Below are 20,742 nucleotides of genomic sequence, written 5' to 3'. Positions count from 1 at the left end.
ATTTATTATTTTACTCTATTTATTATTATTATTATTATATTTACATTATTTTACTCTATTATTATTACATTTATTATTTTACTCTATTTATTTTACTGACACAAAAACACAGTATTTCACAGTAAACGAGATCTATATGCTGGATTTTGTATTTATTTATTTATTTCATACTCTATTATTGTTATTATTATTATTATTACATTTATTATTTTACTCTACTTTTATTATTACATTTATTATTTTACTCCCTTTATGATTATTGGAAGGATATGTAAACATATTCACATTGAAAAAAGTTAGAATTATTTAATCAGAGTTGGACTGTTTTATCCCAAATTACAGTTTATGTAAATATTCAAAAACATTTAACCTACTGATGTCTCAATTAATGTAATTTTATTGGTATCTATCTTTATTTTGAAATGTACCAGTAGGTAATGCATTTCCCACCCTCGGCTTATACTTGAGTCAACACGTTTTCCTAGTTTTTTGTGGTGAAATTAAGTGCCTTGTTTACATTTGGGTTGGCTTATACTCAAGTATATACGGTAATCTATCATCACAGTTTTTGCCTTCTTTTAAAATATCCCAGTTTCTTTCTGCTCTGCCACTTTCCCCTTTGTCTTCAGCTTATGTCACTTGATGAGCTCAAAGTGCAAAAAATAGTTTTTACTTAGTTAATTCCGCATAACTTTTACCTTTCCCAATAGACAAAGACGAAAGCAAACTGCTGTAGCCTCTTTTAACTCATTCCTAACTTTTGCCATCTTGGTCACATTCTGATGTTGCTTTGTTATGTGCCCCAGTCTTCATTTGTGAAATGTTGGATGGTACGCTACTATAGTACATAATTGTGTATGTGAGGCACTGAGTTGTGGTCTCTTCCAGCTCTTTGATTCTATGATTTTATTATTTTATTGCATATATATATATATATTGTATAGTGCTTCCAATAGCTTCTTGTTGGTCCTCTTCCCTTTTTATTTTACATTTTAAGTCTATTGCTTCCTCTTTTCTACCACCATTTGCAAAACAGTTGAAAATAATCAAGATGTTCCTCATTGTTTATGTTTCATGGCAAAGCAGGGATGTGCAGACTTGAAGTAATATACACACGCACGTATATATCCTGAGGTAGATTCAAAATTATGATTCTGGCAGGCATTTGTATGCGACAAATTATGGAACACCTGTTCCACCCAGAAATTTGTGATCTGCATCAGAAGCAAGAGCACAAGCTTTTAAAACTCTATTCACTCTTTTCCCCTGAGTTGTATTTATCAGCTGCCTCATGGGGGACTCATTTGGGAGGATCATTTGGGAGTCCAAATCCTCTAAAAGTAGATTTTGATAAACTTCAAGCCCTTGATAGAATAAGTGTGTCCATAACTGTGAAGTCTTGGTTTTTGCCTTCTCCTCCCTGCTTATAGCCTTTCCCAATAATGTAGACCTTCTTTTGTATTAGTTTCTGTATTAGAGTCGATGAAAGTTTCTGGGTGGAACTTAAAACACCCCTCAGAGGTCTGCCTCAGTTGGTTTGTTCCATATCCCCACAGAGCTCTTCCCTGGATTCCTCCTCCTTTTCTGAAGTAAAGCCTTAGGGGTCTGGATATTGTCTGGAATTTTATGTCTAGCAGTCCAAACAGGCATTCTTAGCATTTTCTTACATTGCTTCATTTAACAATATTTTATACCACCAATCCAAAGGACAACAGAAGCTTTTGGCCGGCCTAAGCTTCACAGGAAAGAAGATTAAGGCAGTTTATAATCATTGCTTCGCACCAGAGGCTAAAAAGGCTTTCAAAGACCCCAGAAAGATGACTTCAACCAGCAAGTTCTCCTTTTGTAATGTATTGTTTTAAGTTACCTTATGATAGTCCTGGGTGGAGTTAACCCTTTATTTGTCTTGTTTCAGTAAACTCATTTGGTTATCTTTTCATCTTGCTTCAAAGTGCCTCTGTCTCCTAAGGATCTTAATCTTAACAGAAGGTATCAGATAGTCCCCAAATAAAGCCAGACAATATAGTTTTCCCCAAAGACTCGGTCGTGCCATCACAATAACAGATCAGTCAATTGTGTAGACATGCTATCAACTCTTCTTCAATTCTCACTCTCCTTTCAGAATCAAGGGTATTTATGTTCCATTCAACTTCGTCCATGTTTTATTCTGAGGAAGGTCTTGGCTGGTTACTTCGACGAGATGGCCCATCTTTCCTTCTGTTATATGGCCCTTTATTCATCAGACTGGAGGAACAGTTTCTGATTATGAAAGTTTTGTTGTATATAGTTCACATTTCCTTCACGCTCTTGTGTATTTGGGGGAGGACTTCCTGGTTAAGAATTTCCCATGTGGTCACTTTCAGAACTTGCAATCATCTTAAGTTTTTCTTTTAAAATATTACAGGTTCTACTTCCCTCGCGTCTTTATGTCCACAAACCTCAGGTCATGCTTTTGCTTTCAGGACAAACCAGTTCCCTGCCTCTCAGATGGAAGCCGTAGTATGTTTCTACTCCTTACAGTCTGTTCCCTGTTGGGAAATTTGAGACATTTATAGATTTTCAACACAAACTTCTTTTTTATTCTTTCATTTTGTAGTTCTGTGTTTAAAAATAGAAGCAAGTATCAAAACCTGGTGTTGTTGTTTTTTTTTTTTTTATCAGAGGGGGTATCTAGTTTCTGAACGTAACCACAGATGTCTTCACTCTTGGAAAAGGGCAGCTATTGTCCATGCTGGCTGGAATAAGTAACTTGTCCATGCTCTGGGAATGAATAGTTTGGAATATAGGTTTAGCACTCAATAATGCAGCCTACATTTAATAAAAACTATTATAATTGCATGAGTTTGGCATTTCTTCAACGCATTACATTGGCAAACTTTGGGTGACTGCACCTATGTGTTATTGTTAACTGTCATCAAGTTGACTTCGACTTATGGCGAATCTATGAAAGAGAGACCTACAACTCATCCTATCCACACCTCTGCTTAGGACTTACAAGCTCAAACCCAATTCTTCCTTGATTGAGTCTATGGATCTGTAATGTATTTCGCCTCTTTTCTGGATATTTAGGTGAATATGCGTGATTCTGCATGTACATACCATGGCTTTGGACGCAAGGCATTGAAAAAATATTTCTTCTCTCTTCTCTTAAGTAAACAAAATCTAGTAGAGATCTCAGAATACCAAAAACAAATGTTAAATGGAGCCGGTCTTTGCACAGCAGGCTAAATTGCTGAGCTGCAGAAAAATCCTGCTGATCGAAAAGTAAGCAGTTTGGTACTGGGTCAGGGTGAGCACCCGCTCTTAGCCACAGCTCACCTGCTCACCTAGCAGGTTGAAAGCAGAAATGCAAGTAGATAAATAGGGACTGTATTTAGCAGGGAGGTAATAAAGGTGCCCTTAAGGACATCAATCAGTCAGAAGGAAAGCTCCTCAGCATGGAAGATGGAGCGACAGCTCCCCCTATGGCCAGAGTCGAGCACAGCCTCCAGGATGGTGGAAATAAGATGGGAACAACTGCCTTTACCTCTGTTTGTGTTGTCTGTCCTTGTTAAGTGTATAATCGTTATTGAATGTTTGTCGTATGTGTGTGTTCCATAAACCGCTCTGAGTCCCCTTCGGGGTGGGAAAGGCAGAGTATAAATACTGTACATAAATAATTTTTTTCGTGTCAGGAGTGACTTGTGAAACTATAAGTTACTTCTAGTGTGTGAGAATTGGCAGTCTGCAAGGACTTTGCTCAGGAGACGCCTGAGTGTTTTGATGTTTTCCCATCCTTGTGGGAGGCTTCTCTCCTCTCCCTGCATGGGGAGCTGACAGAAGGAGCTCATCCGTGCTCTCCTCAGATTCGAACTTGCGACCTGTCAGTCTTCAGTCCTGCCGGCACAAGGGTTTAAACCACTGTGCCACCGGTATGCAAAATTTTTGAAGCAATTAAAAAGATTGGCAAAGCACCTGGATCAATAACTAGTGAGATGCAACTTAAAAGCTGTAACAGGGTTAGTTATTTTCTTCACAAATATATTTTCGTCAGAGAACATTATCTGTGTGTCCTTGCCAAATGATGTACAGGACCCACCTTGAAGAGGCTTATCTGGTTCCTGCAATGTGTCTTTGGGGTGGCAGGTGAAGAGCACTTAATTTTTTCCCTGGATGGCTTAGTTGTGCAATATAATCCTATGTGCTTGGTTTGGAAATGCGGTCTGTAGTGTTCAGTTCAGCTTCCTCCAAGGCAAAAGTTCATCCTTAATTATTTTAAAAATCAGTTGAGGAATTGTTTTCTGTTGCATATTTTAATCCTTTGCTGTTTTAACTGTTTAAAGACTTTACATCTATTTTAATAGTTTATATTATTTTTATATCTGAACTGTCCAGAGATTCTTGGGTTGGTAAACAGTCCAGCAATTTAATCAAACACTGACATAAGCTGATAGTGATCAAATATTTGCAAGCTAACAACAGTTCAATAAAGCTTGCATCAAACATTAAAAGTTGGCTAGCGCTAAACATTTCATGATCATCTCAAAGTATTTAGAAAGGGAGTGTGGTAGGACCTGTCTACACTGACAAAATGTCATGCTTACCTCATAGCCACTTTGATCTGGATACACGATGTACCACATCTTTATCTGTGAATGCAGTGGTTTAATGCAGTGGTTCTCAACCTGTGAGTCTCCAGATGTTTTGTTTTTCAACTCCCAGAAATCCTAACAGCTGGAAAACTGGCTGGGATTTCTGGGAGTTGTAGGCCAAAACACCGAGCAACCTACAGGTTGAGAACCACTGCTTTAAGGCTTTAATACCAGGGTTGAATGAAAAGTAATGCCTCCACCTTTGTAACTCCTCAACAGATGGCAGTACTGGTATGCGGCAGGTACTGGCTTGTTCAGTAGACTCTCCTCTACAGTTCCATTTTGGTGGGAAACCTTAGCATTGAATGATTGTGTTGTTAAAGTATGGAGTATGGAATCCTGCACAGATTGTCAGTCATTGAATTCTTGACAGCAGAAGGTGTCACCCCAAAAGAAATTAATCAGAGAATGCAAGCTGTTGATGTGAGCACTGTGCATCGATGAGCGAGTAAGTTTAAAGATGTTGAGGTGGGAACATCTAACTTGCGTGACAAACAAAATGTTGGATGTCATGTGACAGTAACCACCTAGTTTCACAAGCAAAAGGTTGTCAGATTGATTCAGGACGATCATTATATCACTCAGAGAGAAATTTCAAGCATAATTGGCATTTCACAAGATTGTGTGGGTCACATTATTGCTTTGCTTGGCTATCTGAAGATCTGTGCACAATGGGTACCCAGGATGCTGATGCCTGAAATGAAAGCACACAGACTTGAAACTTCAGAGACTGGATATCATCATCATATGACATCCTCCATACAGTCCAGATTTAGCACCGTCTGACTTCCATCTGTTTCCGATAATGAAAGAAGATCTTCGGGGACATAATTATGCTTCTGATAGAGACATTGAGAGAACTGTGAGATGCTGATTGCGGAAACATGAGTGTCGACTTGTTCATCGTTGGCAGAAGCGTATCCAATTGTCTGGTGATTATGTGGAAAAGTGAATAGTGTTAAAGAGCACATTCTAAGGATTATTTTTGCCTTTGATTTATTAAAATATTCCCATCCAAACCCAAGTAATGAAGGTGGAAGCATTACTTTTCATTCAACCCTCGTATGATATACTAAAACTTACTTCCTACTATGCAGGTTCTGGGAAAACCTAGTGTTTTCCTGTGTTTTGCTACCTGTGTATAATCTGGACTGGGATGGATTGGGAGGAACAGGGCGGCACAGCTTGCTGGGTGGCTAACAACACCTACACTGCTACTTACTAGAGTGGGCTTTTTTACATTAAAGATCAGTTTATTTTTACATTGTGAAATGATGGGTTGGTAATGTTGCTTGGGGAAGGAGATTTTTCACTCTTCTTTTCTACTTGGGTCCACTACGGCTAGCCAATTGGCTTTCCAGCAGAACCCTGCTTGGGAAATCTTTTGTTCCAAACGACATGCCCAGGATTGATCGAGCGACTTCTTCACTGTTGATCACAATCTGAGCATCTCATTCTGACATCCAGGCAAGCGATTTCCCCATTGTGATTCTGCTGAGAGGCTGTGTGGTTGGGAAGGCAGCAGACAGTAAATCACTTTTGAGAAAAACAAATAAAAACCGTGCTTATTCAAATTTGAAGTGTAGACAGCCATACAGTTTCAATGTGGTATGTTACAGGTATCAGACTAAATAATCTGAATTATTACAGATGAATTATTTTGGTGGTGTAGACATAAACCCAAAGTCAAGTTTTCTCATTTTCTTTGTCTCACCACTAACGACGTCCATTATTCATACTTGGCTGCCTGTTCTCATAAGTGGATGGTGTGGCAGTCTCTAGGAGACACCAGATCAGATATTTCTACAGCTTTAAATGTGGTTTACAAGCCAACATGGTTTTGCACTCCAAGGCTGGGAACTACCTCTGTACTTAACACACACACCAGTCCAAATAAAATAGCAAAGCAGGTTATTGAAGAATATAATTGAAAAGCAATTCATCAAAATTATATAAAAAAACAAAGTTCAAATATCATGAATAAGCTTCAGAAATCCAAGTACATCAAAAACCAGGAATACAAAAGCAGAATAAATCCAAACATGAAATTCAGGAACAGTTCTCAAACTAGGAATCGTGAAACTTAAACAAAAGGAAACTTGGAACATGAAACCAGAAATCTCTTGACTTGACCATGGATCTTTACGCAATTACGTGAGAGATCTTTACGCAATGGTGTGAGAGAATTTGACATCTGCAAAGACGTTGTCTAGGGGGATGCCTGGATGTTTTACCATCCTGTAAGAGGCTTCTCTCATGTCCCCGCATAGAAAGCTGGAGCTGACAGATGGGAGCTCACCCTGCTCTTTGGATTTGAACTGCCGACCTTTCAATCAGCAGTCCTGCCTGCACAAGGGTTAACCCATTGCAGGCTGGGTTTCCATGGCCATTGACCTCTGTTGGGTTTATCAAACATGAAGAAGTTTGATGATGGGAAATGAGGCTCAAGCATATTTGTTGGCTTGCCAATAACACAATGCAATATCCCATGTGCAAATAATCTGGAGTATGGAAATACTCTCATCTTGTTTCCTTCTCTGCTTCTCTGAAGGTATGGACACGTTTATATTGCGCCAGATATATCCCTATGAAAGTATAATGTGCTCATTTCCAGAATCTGCAAAACTTTTGAAACTGCACAATAATGTGAGATAGCTATATAACACAGTAGTAGTTTTCATGATGTGTATCTGTCAAATTTATTTCTTGATAACATGCCTGTTTGGACAACCTGCTTTTCTAAGATTTTTTGGAATTTTCAGGAAATTCCTTGCCCTTCTCCCTGATTTAGAAAGACTTCTGGGATTGTATTGTCGAAGGCTTTCATGGCTGGAATCACTGGGTTGTTGTAGTTTTTTTTGGGCTATATGGCCATGTTCTAGAGGCATTCTCTCCTGACGTTTTGCCTGCATCTGTGGCAAGCATCCTCAGAGGTAATGAGGTCTGGAATTATTTTGGTGATTTCCCAACCTTCCCACAGTGCAGAGCCCACTTTCTGAGCTTGGGTTTGGAAGGTTAGGGTTAGATACTTGTCCTTGCAGTGATTCTAGATGTCGGAGACACTCCAAGAACATCCAAAGTTCAGCTTCCCATCATCATCACAAAACCTTTGAGCAACAGGTTATTGGCTGGTATGAAATTAGCAAACTATGAAATGTAGACGTTATGTGGAAAAATTTAGACCTCATTTTGTATGATATCTTTACAACCTGTGGTCTAAAGTGATTCAAGTTACTCGTACAGGTCAAGTATCCTTTATTCAAAAACCCTGGAACCAGATGTGTTTCAGGTCTCGTTTTTTTCAGACTTTGGAAATCCATATTTACATATGCATACATGAGAGATGGGACCCAAGTCTAAATACAAAATTCATGGATATTTCATGTACACTTCAGATAATTTCAGAAAATATTTTCTAATAATTTTTTGGACAAAACAAAATTATTTTAGCCTGAACCATTAGAAAACAAAGCTGTCACTATCTTAGCTACCTATACAGACAATTTTGGATTTTGGAATTTCAAATGGGGGATGCTCAGTACGTGTAGTGTTGACTGATATTTAAAAGAAGACAACAAGTTTATGTAGAGTAGGGAAATCACAGGCTGAATGATGGAGATATCATCTACTGGGGAGCAGGAGTGGGAGAGTTATGTAGGGCATTCTGTGCATATCTAGTTGGCCATTGTACCAACAATGTAGAACTGGGCAGACTTTGGTTAGTAGTTCTTATGTGCTCATTGTTTTAATAGCTGCTACAAAAAACCCGAAAACCACTGTGTCTTATCCTTTCCATTCAACCAATATATAATTTGTTTGTGGGGGCTGAATGTGTGAACTGTGGTATCTATTCAAAACAGATGCAAACAATTCTCGTGCAGCTGATATCCGATGGGAACATTTCTAGAAATGATGCAAGAAGTCTACTCTCACCCAGACCTACAAATATAAAATTCAGGTTTTGACACGATTCAAAAGCCATAACCAGAGTTGGTATGATCTTAAATGAAACAGCCAGGTCAGGCAAGCCTTGCATGAAATAAACAAAAGCATTTGGAATCTTCTAGAGAGCACTTAAAAGCTCATTCCAAACTGCATCTAGGGATAATTTTTCCTTTTACCTCTTCCACATTTCTTACAATTTCCATTTTGATGATCAGACTTCCACATCAATATTTTTAACATTCTGGGGCTAGCAGGAAATAATACAGGTTTATGTAGTTCTCTCCCCTATTCTTTCTGTTTCCATATGCATGGACAAGCATTGAGGGATTTTGGAGGCAGCTGCTGTTTACTTTGCCTGTTGTAGGCAGGCGCACATAGCTACTAGAATAAAATCCTGTTCTTTTCCAGTTCAAGCTTTATGCATTGCTTACGGCAGAGACATTGCTACATACTGATGCTGAGAGCTTGTGTTTCTCCATCCTTTTGTCCCCGTCCTCCTAATTCTGATGCTGCTAAAAAAAATGTGTCCAGCTTGGAAAATGCTGAGAGAAAAAGTGGTGTGTGTCTGTGTGTAAGAAGGAACTTCTTTGTCAGAGGCTTTGTTAACTGAGATATGCTTGTATTCACATCTTTATAAATACAAACATTATTCTAGTAATGCCCTTTCAACCGTTGTGTATGTGAGGCTAATATTAGTAACCATATATTGTACATTTGTCTAGGTGGCTGAGATATACTTGTTTGCCTGAGGTTGTGCAGTGAGTTTCTGGTGCAAAGGAAATTTGAGCCAGGAACTTCCTGGGCTGTGTTTTTAAACACCACACTGTTGCAGCCCACAAGTTTTTATGTACCATGGTTTCATTATTGGTAGTTTCTCTGAAAAACAAAATCTGAGGCATCAGCTTGTTTGCAGTGATCGATAGCACTCCTGAAAGTAATGCTACATTTTCTATGAGTGACTCTGAGCTTTTCATATTTGTTGTTGTCAGTAATCCCCATATTTTTTTCTGTACACAAAAAGAACCAATTCACAGGATTACATTGATCAGATTTTTAACATACAGTTGGCCCTCCACATTGGTAGCTTTGCCTTTTGTGGATCTGATTATTCATGAATTTGATTAATATGTTCTCTCTAGAAATCTCTAGCACAGTGGTTCTCAACCTTTGATCCTCCAATTATTTTAGACTTCAACTCCCAGAAATCCCAGCCATCTTAACAGCTGTTTAGAATTGTGGGAGCTGAAGTCCAAAACATCTGGAGGACCAAAGGTTGAGAACCACTGCTCTAGCACCTCTAGCACAACTGTTTGGTCCACATCCACCAGAAATCATGTCGGAAGACCTAAAGATTACTAGAGAGAAAACTAAGCATTTGCAGATCCTCCAGTTGAGTTCTATGGTCAGTGTCAGATGGAAGATGACATTAGTCATTCTGGATGAACTAGAGATTACTAGAGAGGTGTTCTCTGGGGGGCGGGAGTGATTTCTTAATACAGTAGAGTCTCGCTTATCCAACCTTCACTCATCCAACGTTCTGTATTATCCAATGCAGTCTGCCTCCCATCAGATCCGAATTTTGGTGCTAAATTCGTAAATACAGTAAATACTATATAACATTACTGGGTATTGAACTGCTTTTTCTGTCGATTTGTTGTAAAACATGATGTTTTGGTGCTTAATTTGTAAAATTATAATATAATTTGTCATTTAATAGGCTTTTCCTTAATTTCTCCTTATTATCCAATATTTTCGCTTATCCAACATTCTGCCTGCCCGTTTATGTTGGAGAAGCGAGACTCTACTGTACATGGTTTTTCCACTTTTGGGGGAGTCTTGGAAATCCATTGAATGTGAAAGTCTATACCTGTTTTTATTTTTACAATGCAGGTTCCTATAGATTGGAAAAAAATTGAGATACTGGAGAACAGTTGAGAGTAAGATCACAGTACTGGGCTGGATCAATTACACTATATACTAGGTCAGGGTAATTTAGTCAAATGTCAACTCCAAAGACCTTGATTGATTTATCAAGAGCAGGAGCCCCCAGTGGTGCAGTGGGTTAAACCCCTGTGTCGGCAGGACTGAAGACTGACAGGTTCAAATCCGGGGAGAGGCGGATGAACTCCCTCTATCAATTCCAGCTTCTCATGTGGGGACACGAGAGAAGCCTCCCACAAGGATGATAAAAACATCAAAATCATCCAGGTGTCCCCTGGGCAACGTCCTTGCAGGCGACCAATTCTCTCACACCAGAAGCGACTTGCAGTTTCTCAAGTTACTCCTGACATGACAAAAAAAAAATTATCCAGGGGTCAATGAAAATACTGTACCCTTAACTCCTTAAAAAGGGAACCATCCCTTCCCTGAGTATAGTGGCAAAAGGCAAGGTTTAGGTAAAGGTAAAGATTTTCCCCTGACATGAAGTCCAGTTGTGTCCAACTCTGGAATGTGGTGCTCATCTCCATTTCTAAGCCAAAGAGCCGGCATTGTCCGTAGACATCTCCAAGGTCATGTGGCTGGCATGACAGCATGGAACGCCGTTACCTTCCTGCCGGAGCGGTACCTATTGATCTACTCACATTTGCATGTTTTCGAACTGCTAGGTTGGCAGAAGCTGGGGCTGACAGTGAAAGCTCACGCTGCTCCCCGAATTTGAACCTGCGACCTTTCGGTCAACGAGCTCAGCAACTCAGTGGTTTAACCCATTGCACCACTGGGGATCTTAGCCTAATTCTTCCAGGTACAAATTCCAAGATTCCATAGGATGCAGCTATGATAAATTAAGGTGGAATCATAGTGAAGTGTAAAGGCCCTTAAGATATAAAAAGTTCTAAGACGCTGAAGCACAGCCATTCCCAAAATCTTCCCCACCAGGTTTCCTGTTTGTTTTTCCCAGTGACACCATTTCTATGGCTACTTATCTTGCGCGGTTTTCCATCAGGCTCTTTTCCTCCCCTTACAATTTTAAACAAGTTTTTTCCTGCCAAACTTAATGTCCCTGAGCATGCTCATCTATGAAGCTGTCAGATCAAAAATTGATCGAGAGGGATTTGCCGTTTTGTCAACATCGCTTTAGTAAGTCGGTGTTAGAGCTTGGCCGCTTATGTTTGTTTATTATTATTATTATTATTATTATTCTGTGTCATGATTATAGAATTTAAAACCACACACTTCTGCTTTGTGTAACTTTTGAGAAAGTGGTCATTTGGTGTTGCCCCAAGGTTCCTCTTCCTCTTCCTCTTTTTTGGAAACAGAAAGGTATTTCCTCATGCTGTCATGCCTTGTTTCCCTCATTAAACAGAAATAGGAGATGAGCGCAGTAATTCTGATTTGCATTTGAAGAAAGAAATTATTGAATTATTATCTCTCAGTCAATGCCTAATGATCTGGGGGTGCAGAAGTGGAGTTTGTTGCAGTACAGTTCCCATCACCCCCCTGGCTAGTTGCCGGCAATGATGGGTTGTGTGGTTCAGCCACAGGTGAAAAGGGAGTGACTGCCCTTTTAAAAACCTTTATCCCAAATGTGATTTTTTTAAAAAACTTCTGTCCCAACAAAGGATTCCCCCAGGCAGGAAGCAGCCAGGCTTTGAAGCTGCAAGGCCATTCAATGCTAATCAAGCTGGCCAATTGCAAGATTCACACTTGCCTCAAACAGATAAGAGTTCTTTCTCCCACCCTGGACATTCCAGATATATAAGTCCCACTTGCCTAGTTTCCAACAGACCTCACAACCTCTGGGGATGCCTGCCATAGATGTGGGTGAAATGTCAGGAGAGAATGCTTCTGGAACATGGCCATAGAGCCTGAAAAACTCACAGCAAACAAAAACATTGTTGGTTACATCTTCTTACCATCTATGTCTATCCTAATTCTAGAAGTTGATGAACACCATCAAGGTCTTGGAAGAAAGAAATAAGATGTAGAGATGAAAGGGTCTAGGAAAAATGAGGCTTGCCTTGTCCTCTATAAGTTTTCCTGCTGTCTTTTGGTATAGTAGACAGTGCTTTCCTACTGCTTTTGAATTTCGGCACAAGTGCATCAACACAGAATTTGACACCACTTTAATTTTTATGATGCAGTGCTATGGACTCATGAAAGCTGAAGTTTTATATTTGATTTATTTTATGTTATTTTGCGCTGTTTATTTTATTTTGTTACTTTATGTATTTTGTTGTGATGTATTTTTTCTATTTTGTGTCGAACTTTGCTGTATTATTTTTGGGCTTGACCTCATGTTAGCCGCCCCGAATCGGGGAGATGGTGGCAGAGTATAAATAAAGTTGTTGTTGTTGGTGTAGGTGCACCACAGGTCATTGGCTCTTGTTTTGTGTGGCAGAAATATGCTGTGCTTTCCTTTAATTTATTGTAAGCTAGCTGCCTTGAGTGTTGTGATGGAAGAAAGGCAACATATTGAGTGACTGAATCGATGAAAGAAAGAACTTGACAGTTGTGACGTACGTGCCCTATGAGAGTACATTGTTGTAGCACTACTATTTCACTTTTAATTGCCATGGGAATTCCGGGATTTGTAATTCAGTGTCTGAGAATTCGAAGCACCCTTCCTAAACTGCACATCCCACAATTCCATATGATGTTGTCATTGCAGTAAAAGTGGAATAATAGTGCTATAAAGTGTCAGGTAATAGGACTAGTCTAGTTAGTTCCTGTATATGGAGTCAGAGAGTAGGGTGGGGCTTATTCTTTGCCTTCAGGCTAGCTCTGTAGGCTGATATGTCCTTGATAAGCTCAAACATATACCATAATTTCCTATTTCTCAGAAGTGTGTAAGTGTTTTTCCCTGCTATGAGCATCATTTTTGCACATCAGATCCCTATCTCGTCTTACTGGATGCTAGCTGAATAGACTTCATTTAAAATTACAATGATGTGTGAATACTGCAAAGATATTGTCGAAGGCTTTCATGGCAGGTATCACTGGGTTGTTGTAGGTTTTCGGGCTATATCGCCATGTTCTAGAAGCATTCTTTCCTGACGTTTCGCCTGCATCTATGGCAGGCATCCTTAGAGGTTGTGAGGTCTGTTGAAAACTAGGAAAATTGGGTTCATATATCTGTGAAAAGTCCAGGGTGAGAGAAAGAACTCTTGTCTGCAGGAGGGAAGTGTGAATGTTGCAATTGGCCACCTTGATTAGCATTTGATGCCCTGACAGTTTTTAGGTGTGACTTGTTACTGCCTGGGGGAATCCTTTGTTGAGAGGTGATTAGCTTGTTTTTTTGTTATTGTATTGTAATGCATTTCTGGGCTTGGCCTCATGTAAGTCGCCTCGAGTCCTCTTTGGGACTTTGGGATTATTATTATTATTATTATTATTATTATTATTATTAGCTGTCCCTGATTGTTTCTTGTCTGGAGTTCCCCTTGTTTGAGTGTTGTTCTTTATTTACTGTTATAACGTTAGAGTTTTTCAACAGAAAGGAAGAAACCATGAAAATGAACAAAATTACCAGTATTTAAAAAATTCTAAAATTCCCCCAGTAAAAAACCACACCTAAAAACTGTCAGGCTATCAAATGCTAATCAAGGTGGCCAACTGAAACATTCACACCTAGCTCCAACAGACAAGAGTTCTTTCTCTCACTCTGGACATTCCACAGATATATAAACACATTTTTCCTAGTTTCTAACAGACCACTCAAACTCTGAGGATGCCTGCCATAAATGCAGGCGAAACATCAGGAGAGAATGCTTCTAGAACATGGCCATACAGCCCAAAAAAACCTCAACAACCTATTGATAGCAATGTTCTGCAAACTATGTGAGGATATCTTAGTGGAAGAACGGAACTTAAAATGTGTCACATACTACTTATTGTATACATTTATATTAGAATCACAAAACTTGGAAGCAAATATTTGAGCCGGTCTTCATTTTGGGTTGTTAGAAAGTAATGATTTTATGTTGGAATTGGATGTATTTATTTTGTATTTAAAGCATTGCATAAATTAGGATAAAACCGATAAAAATAGAAGGAATTCTGCTCCTGTCTTCTGGGATTCATCAATAAATGGTTGATATAAAATCTTTGTATGTTTCCTGGTTTGCAGAGTCAGCTGCCAAGATGGCGCAATGGAACCAACTTCAGCAGCTGGACACACGGTATTTGGAGCAGCTCCACCAACTCTACAGTGACAGCTTTCCAATGGAATTGAGGCAGTTCCTTGCACCCTGGATTGAGAGCCAAGACTGGTGAGCCATTGAACTTCTCAGTTAATGTCATGGTTAAAGTCGACTTTTTTTTTTATAGGTTGCCTCTTTTTATCAGGGAAATATTCCATTCTCTAGATTGGGATGTCCAAACCTTTTAAGCCATGGGCCAGTTCATGGTCCACTTGCCTGTTGGGGAGCCAGACCATAGTTTGAAAAAAACATGAACACATTTCTATGCATATGTCTTATTTGTAGTGCAATAAATAAATACATAAATAAATAAAATAACAATCTTCTATATAAATAAAAATGTAATGTTCGTTTGTGGGATTAACATAACTCAAAAACCACTGGGCAAATTGGCACCAATTCAATACACCTATCAGGTCAATGAGTGACCATCACACAAAGAAACAATGAAAAATACAGCGAAAGAGACTTTAAAAGCCAAAAAATAAAAAATACATTAGAATGCATGCGCAAAACCACATATATACACATATACACAAATATATATACACATATACAAATATATACACACATATATATATACACAACACACATATACACAGACTGGGCCACAGCAACACGAAGCAGGGTACGGCTAGTTCAGTATATTAAACAAAGAACAGTTTTACCAATGTAAACGTACCAGTCTTCCAATGGGAAGTGTGGCCCTGCATTTGCCTGACAAGAGAGTCAAGTTGTGTGCCCTCAAGCCATTTCAGACAGTGGCATATGCTGCCTCAGAGCCTGCTGGTGTCTCCTTCTCTGGGGGTTTTTCAGCAGAGGCGGCATGACCATCTGTCAGGAGAGCTTTGTATGTGGCAAAAGGGCCCCCAGCTTCTGCCAACACAGCAGTACGAAAACATGCAAATGTGAGTAGAACAATAGGTACTGCTCCAGTGAGAAGGTAACGGCGCTCCATGCAGGTAATGGTGCTCCATGAAGTCATGCTGGCCACATGACCTTGGAGGTGTCTATGGACAACGCCGACTCTTCGGCTTAGAAATGGAGAAGAACACCACACCCCAGAATCGGACACGACTGGACTTAATGTCAAGGGGAAACCTTTACCTTTTACGGCTCTCCCCTTTTCTTTCCACCCAAGGGAGGAGACACAATAAAGGGTAGCCTTTTTGGAAAATGCAGGGCAGTGACATGGGACGAAGGTGGGGTGGAGACGCAAGGGGAAGCCAGGCAGGTGCTTGGCCTACAAGGCCCACCTTAGGCCATGTGGCAGTGGCAGCAGCGAGCGCCTGGGGCAAACAAGGCCATTAGGGAGCCTTCCTTTGCAAAGAAATAAAGAAAAATTGCGGGGGGGGGGGACCACTGGGACGGGATGCCCGAGGTCGGAGCCATCCGAGAAGAAAGTGTCACTTAATCAGGGTGAAGGGATGCAAGAGGCTGCCATCTCTCTTTCTCTCCTCCTGAGGAGCCTGCCTTTTTGGGGGCCCCAATCCCCAGGAAGGAAGGAATGAAGAGAAAAAGAAAGTAAAGGAAGAAAGAGAGAGAGAGAGAGCCAGTGGAAATTTAAACAAGGGCCGCAATTGGCCCCCGTGCCAGACTTCAGATGTGCCTGCCCTAGAGAGTAGTCCAAAGGCCAAACATTAATTGTGCTATATTTTTCATGCAGATAACAGTGGGCTGCTATAAACCCCAGTCAGCCAGTTAGTCAAGGATTTTATGGCTTCTTTCTAAGTGGTGCAGTTTCTCAGTTTTTCCTATCTCTATCCACTTGCCGCAATGAGTCTGAGCTGGGAAGGCTTACAAAGAAAACCTACTGTCACTCGAAGGAGAGCTTGGAAAGGTTACACTATAATTCTCATAATCCCCAGCCAGCACTTTGGCGTTGTAGTCCAAAAAGTATCTTACCTGCTCTATGAACATAGGTCTGATATATAATCACTTGCAGAAACCTTGTGAAATTAGATGGAAGGACAAAATCATGCAATCCGGATCTAGAGGTTTCACATTTGAGGAGCACATGTTATGTTAAGGTATCATGAAAGCCAAGTTAAATGGAATGTCACATTAAAGTACAGAATTCTTTACTCTCTCTTACAGCTTGAAAATTCATTTATTTTTCAGTTGAAATGCTTGTACAGTTAACTCTCAGTATTATTTGGGTTTTGGTTTCCAAAACCACCTGTGGATACTAAAAACCATGGGTACTCAAGTCCCATCTATATAAACAAAAATGTAATGTTGATTTGTGGGATTAACATAACTCAAAAACCACTGGACGAATTGACACCAAATTTGGACACAAAACACCTATCAGGACAACAAGTGACCATCACTCATAAAAACACTGGAAAACACAGCGGAAGGGACTTTAAAAGCCAAAAACAAAAAAACACAATGCATGCACAAAACCATACACACACACACACACACATATAAAAGCAAACATATACACAAATATATACACACAAAAAACATACACAGACTGGGCCACAGCAATGCGTGGCAGGAGACATCTAGTTATATATAAAGGCATTGCAAAATGATGTCCCCTACATAAGTAAAAGTAAAGGTTTCCCTTTGACATTAAGTCCAGTTGTGTCCGACTCTGGGAGTTGGTGCTCATCTCTATTTCTAAGCCGAAGAGCTGATGTTGTCCGTAGACACCTCCAAGGTCATGTGGTCAGCATGACTGCATGGAGTACCGTTACCTTCCCGCCAGAGTATTCATCTACTCACATTTGCTTGTTTTTAGTCTGCTAGGTTGGCAGAAGCTGGTACTAAAACGGGAGCTCACCCTGCTCCTCAAATTCAAACCACCAACCTTTCGGACAGCATGTTCAACAGCTTAGCGGTTTAATCTGCTGTGCCATCAAGAGCCCCAACATACAATGTTAAGATCAAGATCTGCTTTTTGGATATGTTTTTTGAAGGAAGGATTTCTTTTCAAGCCATGGATGGTTGCATTTGTGGATATAAAGGGCCAACTGTATGTTTATCTTTCCATATACCTTGGAAAAGTTTTTGGCTGCCAAAATAGGCCAGACAGAATCAGACTTGGGCCCCTTCCACACAGCTGAATAAAATCCCACATTTTCTGCTTTGAACAAGAATATGTGGCAATGTGGACTCAGATAACCCAGTTCAAAGCAGATATTGTGGGATTTTCTTTCTTCATATTCTGGGTTTTATGGCTGTGTGGAAGGGCCATTGGTCTGTAAGCCACTGGTTGAAAATCTGAGACCAAATTTCTCAATCAGATGCCTGTCAGACATGTAGAATTACAACCCAGTTGCTCTTACATGTTCTCTAAAAATGGCACCAGTTACAAACCCATATAATAGGCAGGACTCAAGTCCTGCTCTGGTGGTTTAAAACATTAGACTCCTTTCTTTATCATGTCTGGGTTGTCAAACTGGCATCCTATAACTTGGAAAGAAAGAAACACAATGCATTTGATAGTTAAATGTTGACAATTCTGATTATCTTTAATCAACGGTGGATGCTCTTGAGTTCCCCGAATTGTGCTTATACAACTCAGTTGGAAATGGACAGAAACCTTTGTTTGTTTTGCGAAAACACACAGGAGCTTCCTGACATTAATTACACTTCCTGCTTCTAATGGAGAAGAGCATTCAGCAGACTCAATGGAAATTCTTAGCCTTAAAGATCACACTCTGAAGATTTTCCAAAGGGCTGGCCAAAGAGTCCTGTAGCATCATAACAACTTAAAAATGTCTCATAACATTTGTGTTGTATATCCAATACAATGGGTTACAGTCTGTGAAAGCACATAACTTAACACATTACTTAGCCTTTGAGATATTGTTGGTTTTACTCTAAACCAGTGTTTCTCAACCTGGGGGTCGGGACCCTGGGGGGTCACAAGGGGGTGTCAGAGTGGTCAGCAAAGACAATCAGAAAACACAGTTCTGTGTGGGAAGTTTGACCCAATACTATCGTTGGTGGGGGTCAGAATGCTCTTTGATTGGAGGTGAACTATAAATCCCAGCAACTACAACTTCCAAATGTCAATGTCTGTTTTCCACAAACTCCAGCAGTGTTCATGTTTGGGCATATTGAGTATTCATGCCAAGTTTGGTCCAGATCCATAATTGTATGAGTCCACAGTGCTCTCCAGATGTATGTGAACTATGACTCCAAAACCCAAGGTCAATGCCCACCAAACTCTTCCAGTATTTTCTGTTGGTCATGGGAGTTCTGTGTGCCAATATTCCATCATTGGTGGAGTTCAGAATGCTCTTTGATTGTAGGTTAACTATAAATCCCAGCCACTACAACTCCCAAATGACAAATTCACATACACACCCCAACCCGACCATTATTCTAATTTGGGTGTATGGGGTGTTTGTGCCAAATTTGGTCCAGTGAATGAAAATACATTCTGCCTATCAGATATTTACATTACGATTCATAACAGTAGCAAAATTACAGTTATGAAGTAGCAACGAAAATAATTTTATGATTGGGGGATCATCACAACATGAGGAACTGTGGTAAGGGGTCGGGGCATTAGGAAGATTGAGAACCACTGCTCTAAACAATGAGTTAAGGGTCAGTGCTCTGCTGCAAAGTCTTCTGGAGAATACACAATACCAACAATTCCCAAAGATATAAAATCAGGAGGTAATCATGGTTGAAGATTGAAGGGATTGAGGGCTGTAAGAACAACTAGTGGTGCGGATGGGGAGAACACATATGCCCAGGGCTATGTACTTTGCCCGCCTCTGTTATTTCAGACCTCTTTTTTGTTTTCTTCCTTTTTCTCTTTCCACCCCCAAAATTACCGCAGGGCATATGCCGCCAGCAAGGAGTCCCATGCCACACTGGTGTTTCACAACCTCTTGGGAGAAATTGACCAGCAGTACAGCCGCTTTCTTCAAGAATCCAATGTTCTCTATCAGCACAACCTGCGCCGGATCAAGCAATTTCTGCAGGTGGGAACAACAAGCCTTAATTGTGTATTGTTTGAATGTTTATACTGTTTAAATCCTGCCTTTCACCCAGAGTGGAACCCACGGCGGTTCCCAGAGAGAGTAAATTAAAAGACATAAAATGTAAAGCAATAACAGTCACCACAAAAAAGTAGCAAACTGGATTATTGTGAGTTTTACTGGTCTGTATGGCCATGTTCCAGAAGCATTCCAACCTGGACACAGCATATTACTTGAGAACACAGAAATGCTGGACTACTCTAACAACCACCATGTCAGACTACACAGAGAAGCCATTGAAATCCACAAGCATGTGTACAGTGTCAACAGACTGGAAGAAACTATGAAAATGAACAAAATTTTGCTACTAGTATTAAAAACTCTAAAATTAGGACAGTAAATAAAGAACAACTATAAGAAAACAGAGTAATTCCAGACAGGAAACAATCAGGGCCAGCTAACTGCCTAACAAAGGATTCCCCCAGGCAGGAAGCAGCCAGAGTTTGCAGCTGCACGGTTATTCAGTGCTAATCAAGGTGGCCAATTGTAACATTCACACGCTGCCAACAGACAAGAGTTCTTTCTCCCTCCTTGGACATTCCATAGATAGATAAAACCTCATGTGCCTAGTTCCCAACAGACCTCACAGCCTCTCAGGATGCCTGCCATAGATGTGGGCGAAACGTCACGAGAGAATGCTTCTATATCCCACCTGATATAGGGAAAATCATTCTGTCAAATATCGAGTTACCAAGCCATTTTGGGCTTCAAATGTTATCAAATGCCTTGACTTTAGATCAGAGCCATATTGGCAGCCAGTGCATTGCTTTCCTTGGACGTACTTCCCACATCTCTATGTATTCGTCAACATTTCCATTGTGCCCTTGGCACTTCAAATTAAAAAAGAGCTGCCAATATTGTAAGTTCCCAAAATTGCAAACTAAACTAAGAGAGCACATATAAATGAATCTGACTGTCATCATAGTCAGATTGCAAAATTAGAGTATGGGATGTGGAATATCATTGTGCATTTAGACAAACTTCCTTAGAATTAAGTTTATTGTGTGGAATATT

The 20,742-nt window shown here is 40.0% G+C and overlaps 1 protein-coding gene across 5 annotated transcripts in view; it reads left to right on the top strand.

Annotated features, from left to right (window-relative positions):
- STAT3 (signal transducer and activator of transcription 3) overlaps nt 1-20,742 on the top strand; it is a 77,236-nt gene that overhangs the window by 21,964 nt on the left and 34,530 nt on the right. For all 5 annotated transcript variants that reach the window (XM_067470023.1, XM_060780966.2, XM_067470022.1 and 2 more), the window contains exons 2-3: nt 14,644-14,785; nt 19,527-19,671. In XM_067470023.1, the coding sequence (XP_067326124.1) occupies nt 14,658-14,785; nt 19,527-19,671 (273 nt within the window). In that variant the 5' untranslated portion in view covers nt 14,644-14,657. The remainder of the gene's footprint in view (nt 1-14,643; nt 14,786-19,526; nt 19,672-20,742) is intronic.

The sequence above is a fragment of the Anolis sagrei genome, chromosome 6 (assembly GCF_037176765.1).
Source record: "Anolis sagrei isolate rAnoSag1 chromosome 6, rAnoSag1.mat, whole genome shotgun sequence".
NCBI lineage: Eukaryota > Metazoa > Chordata > Lepidosauria > Squamata > Dactyloidae > Anolis > Anolis sagrei.
Note: the sequence above shows the minus strand (reverse complement) of the source record. Positions and strands in the feature narration are given on the sequence as shown.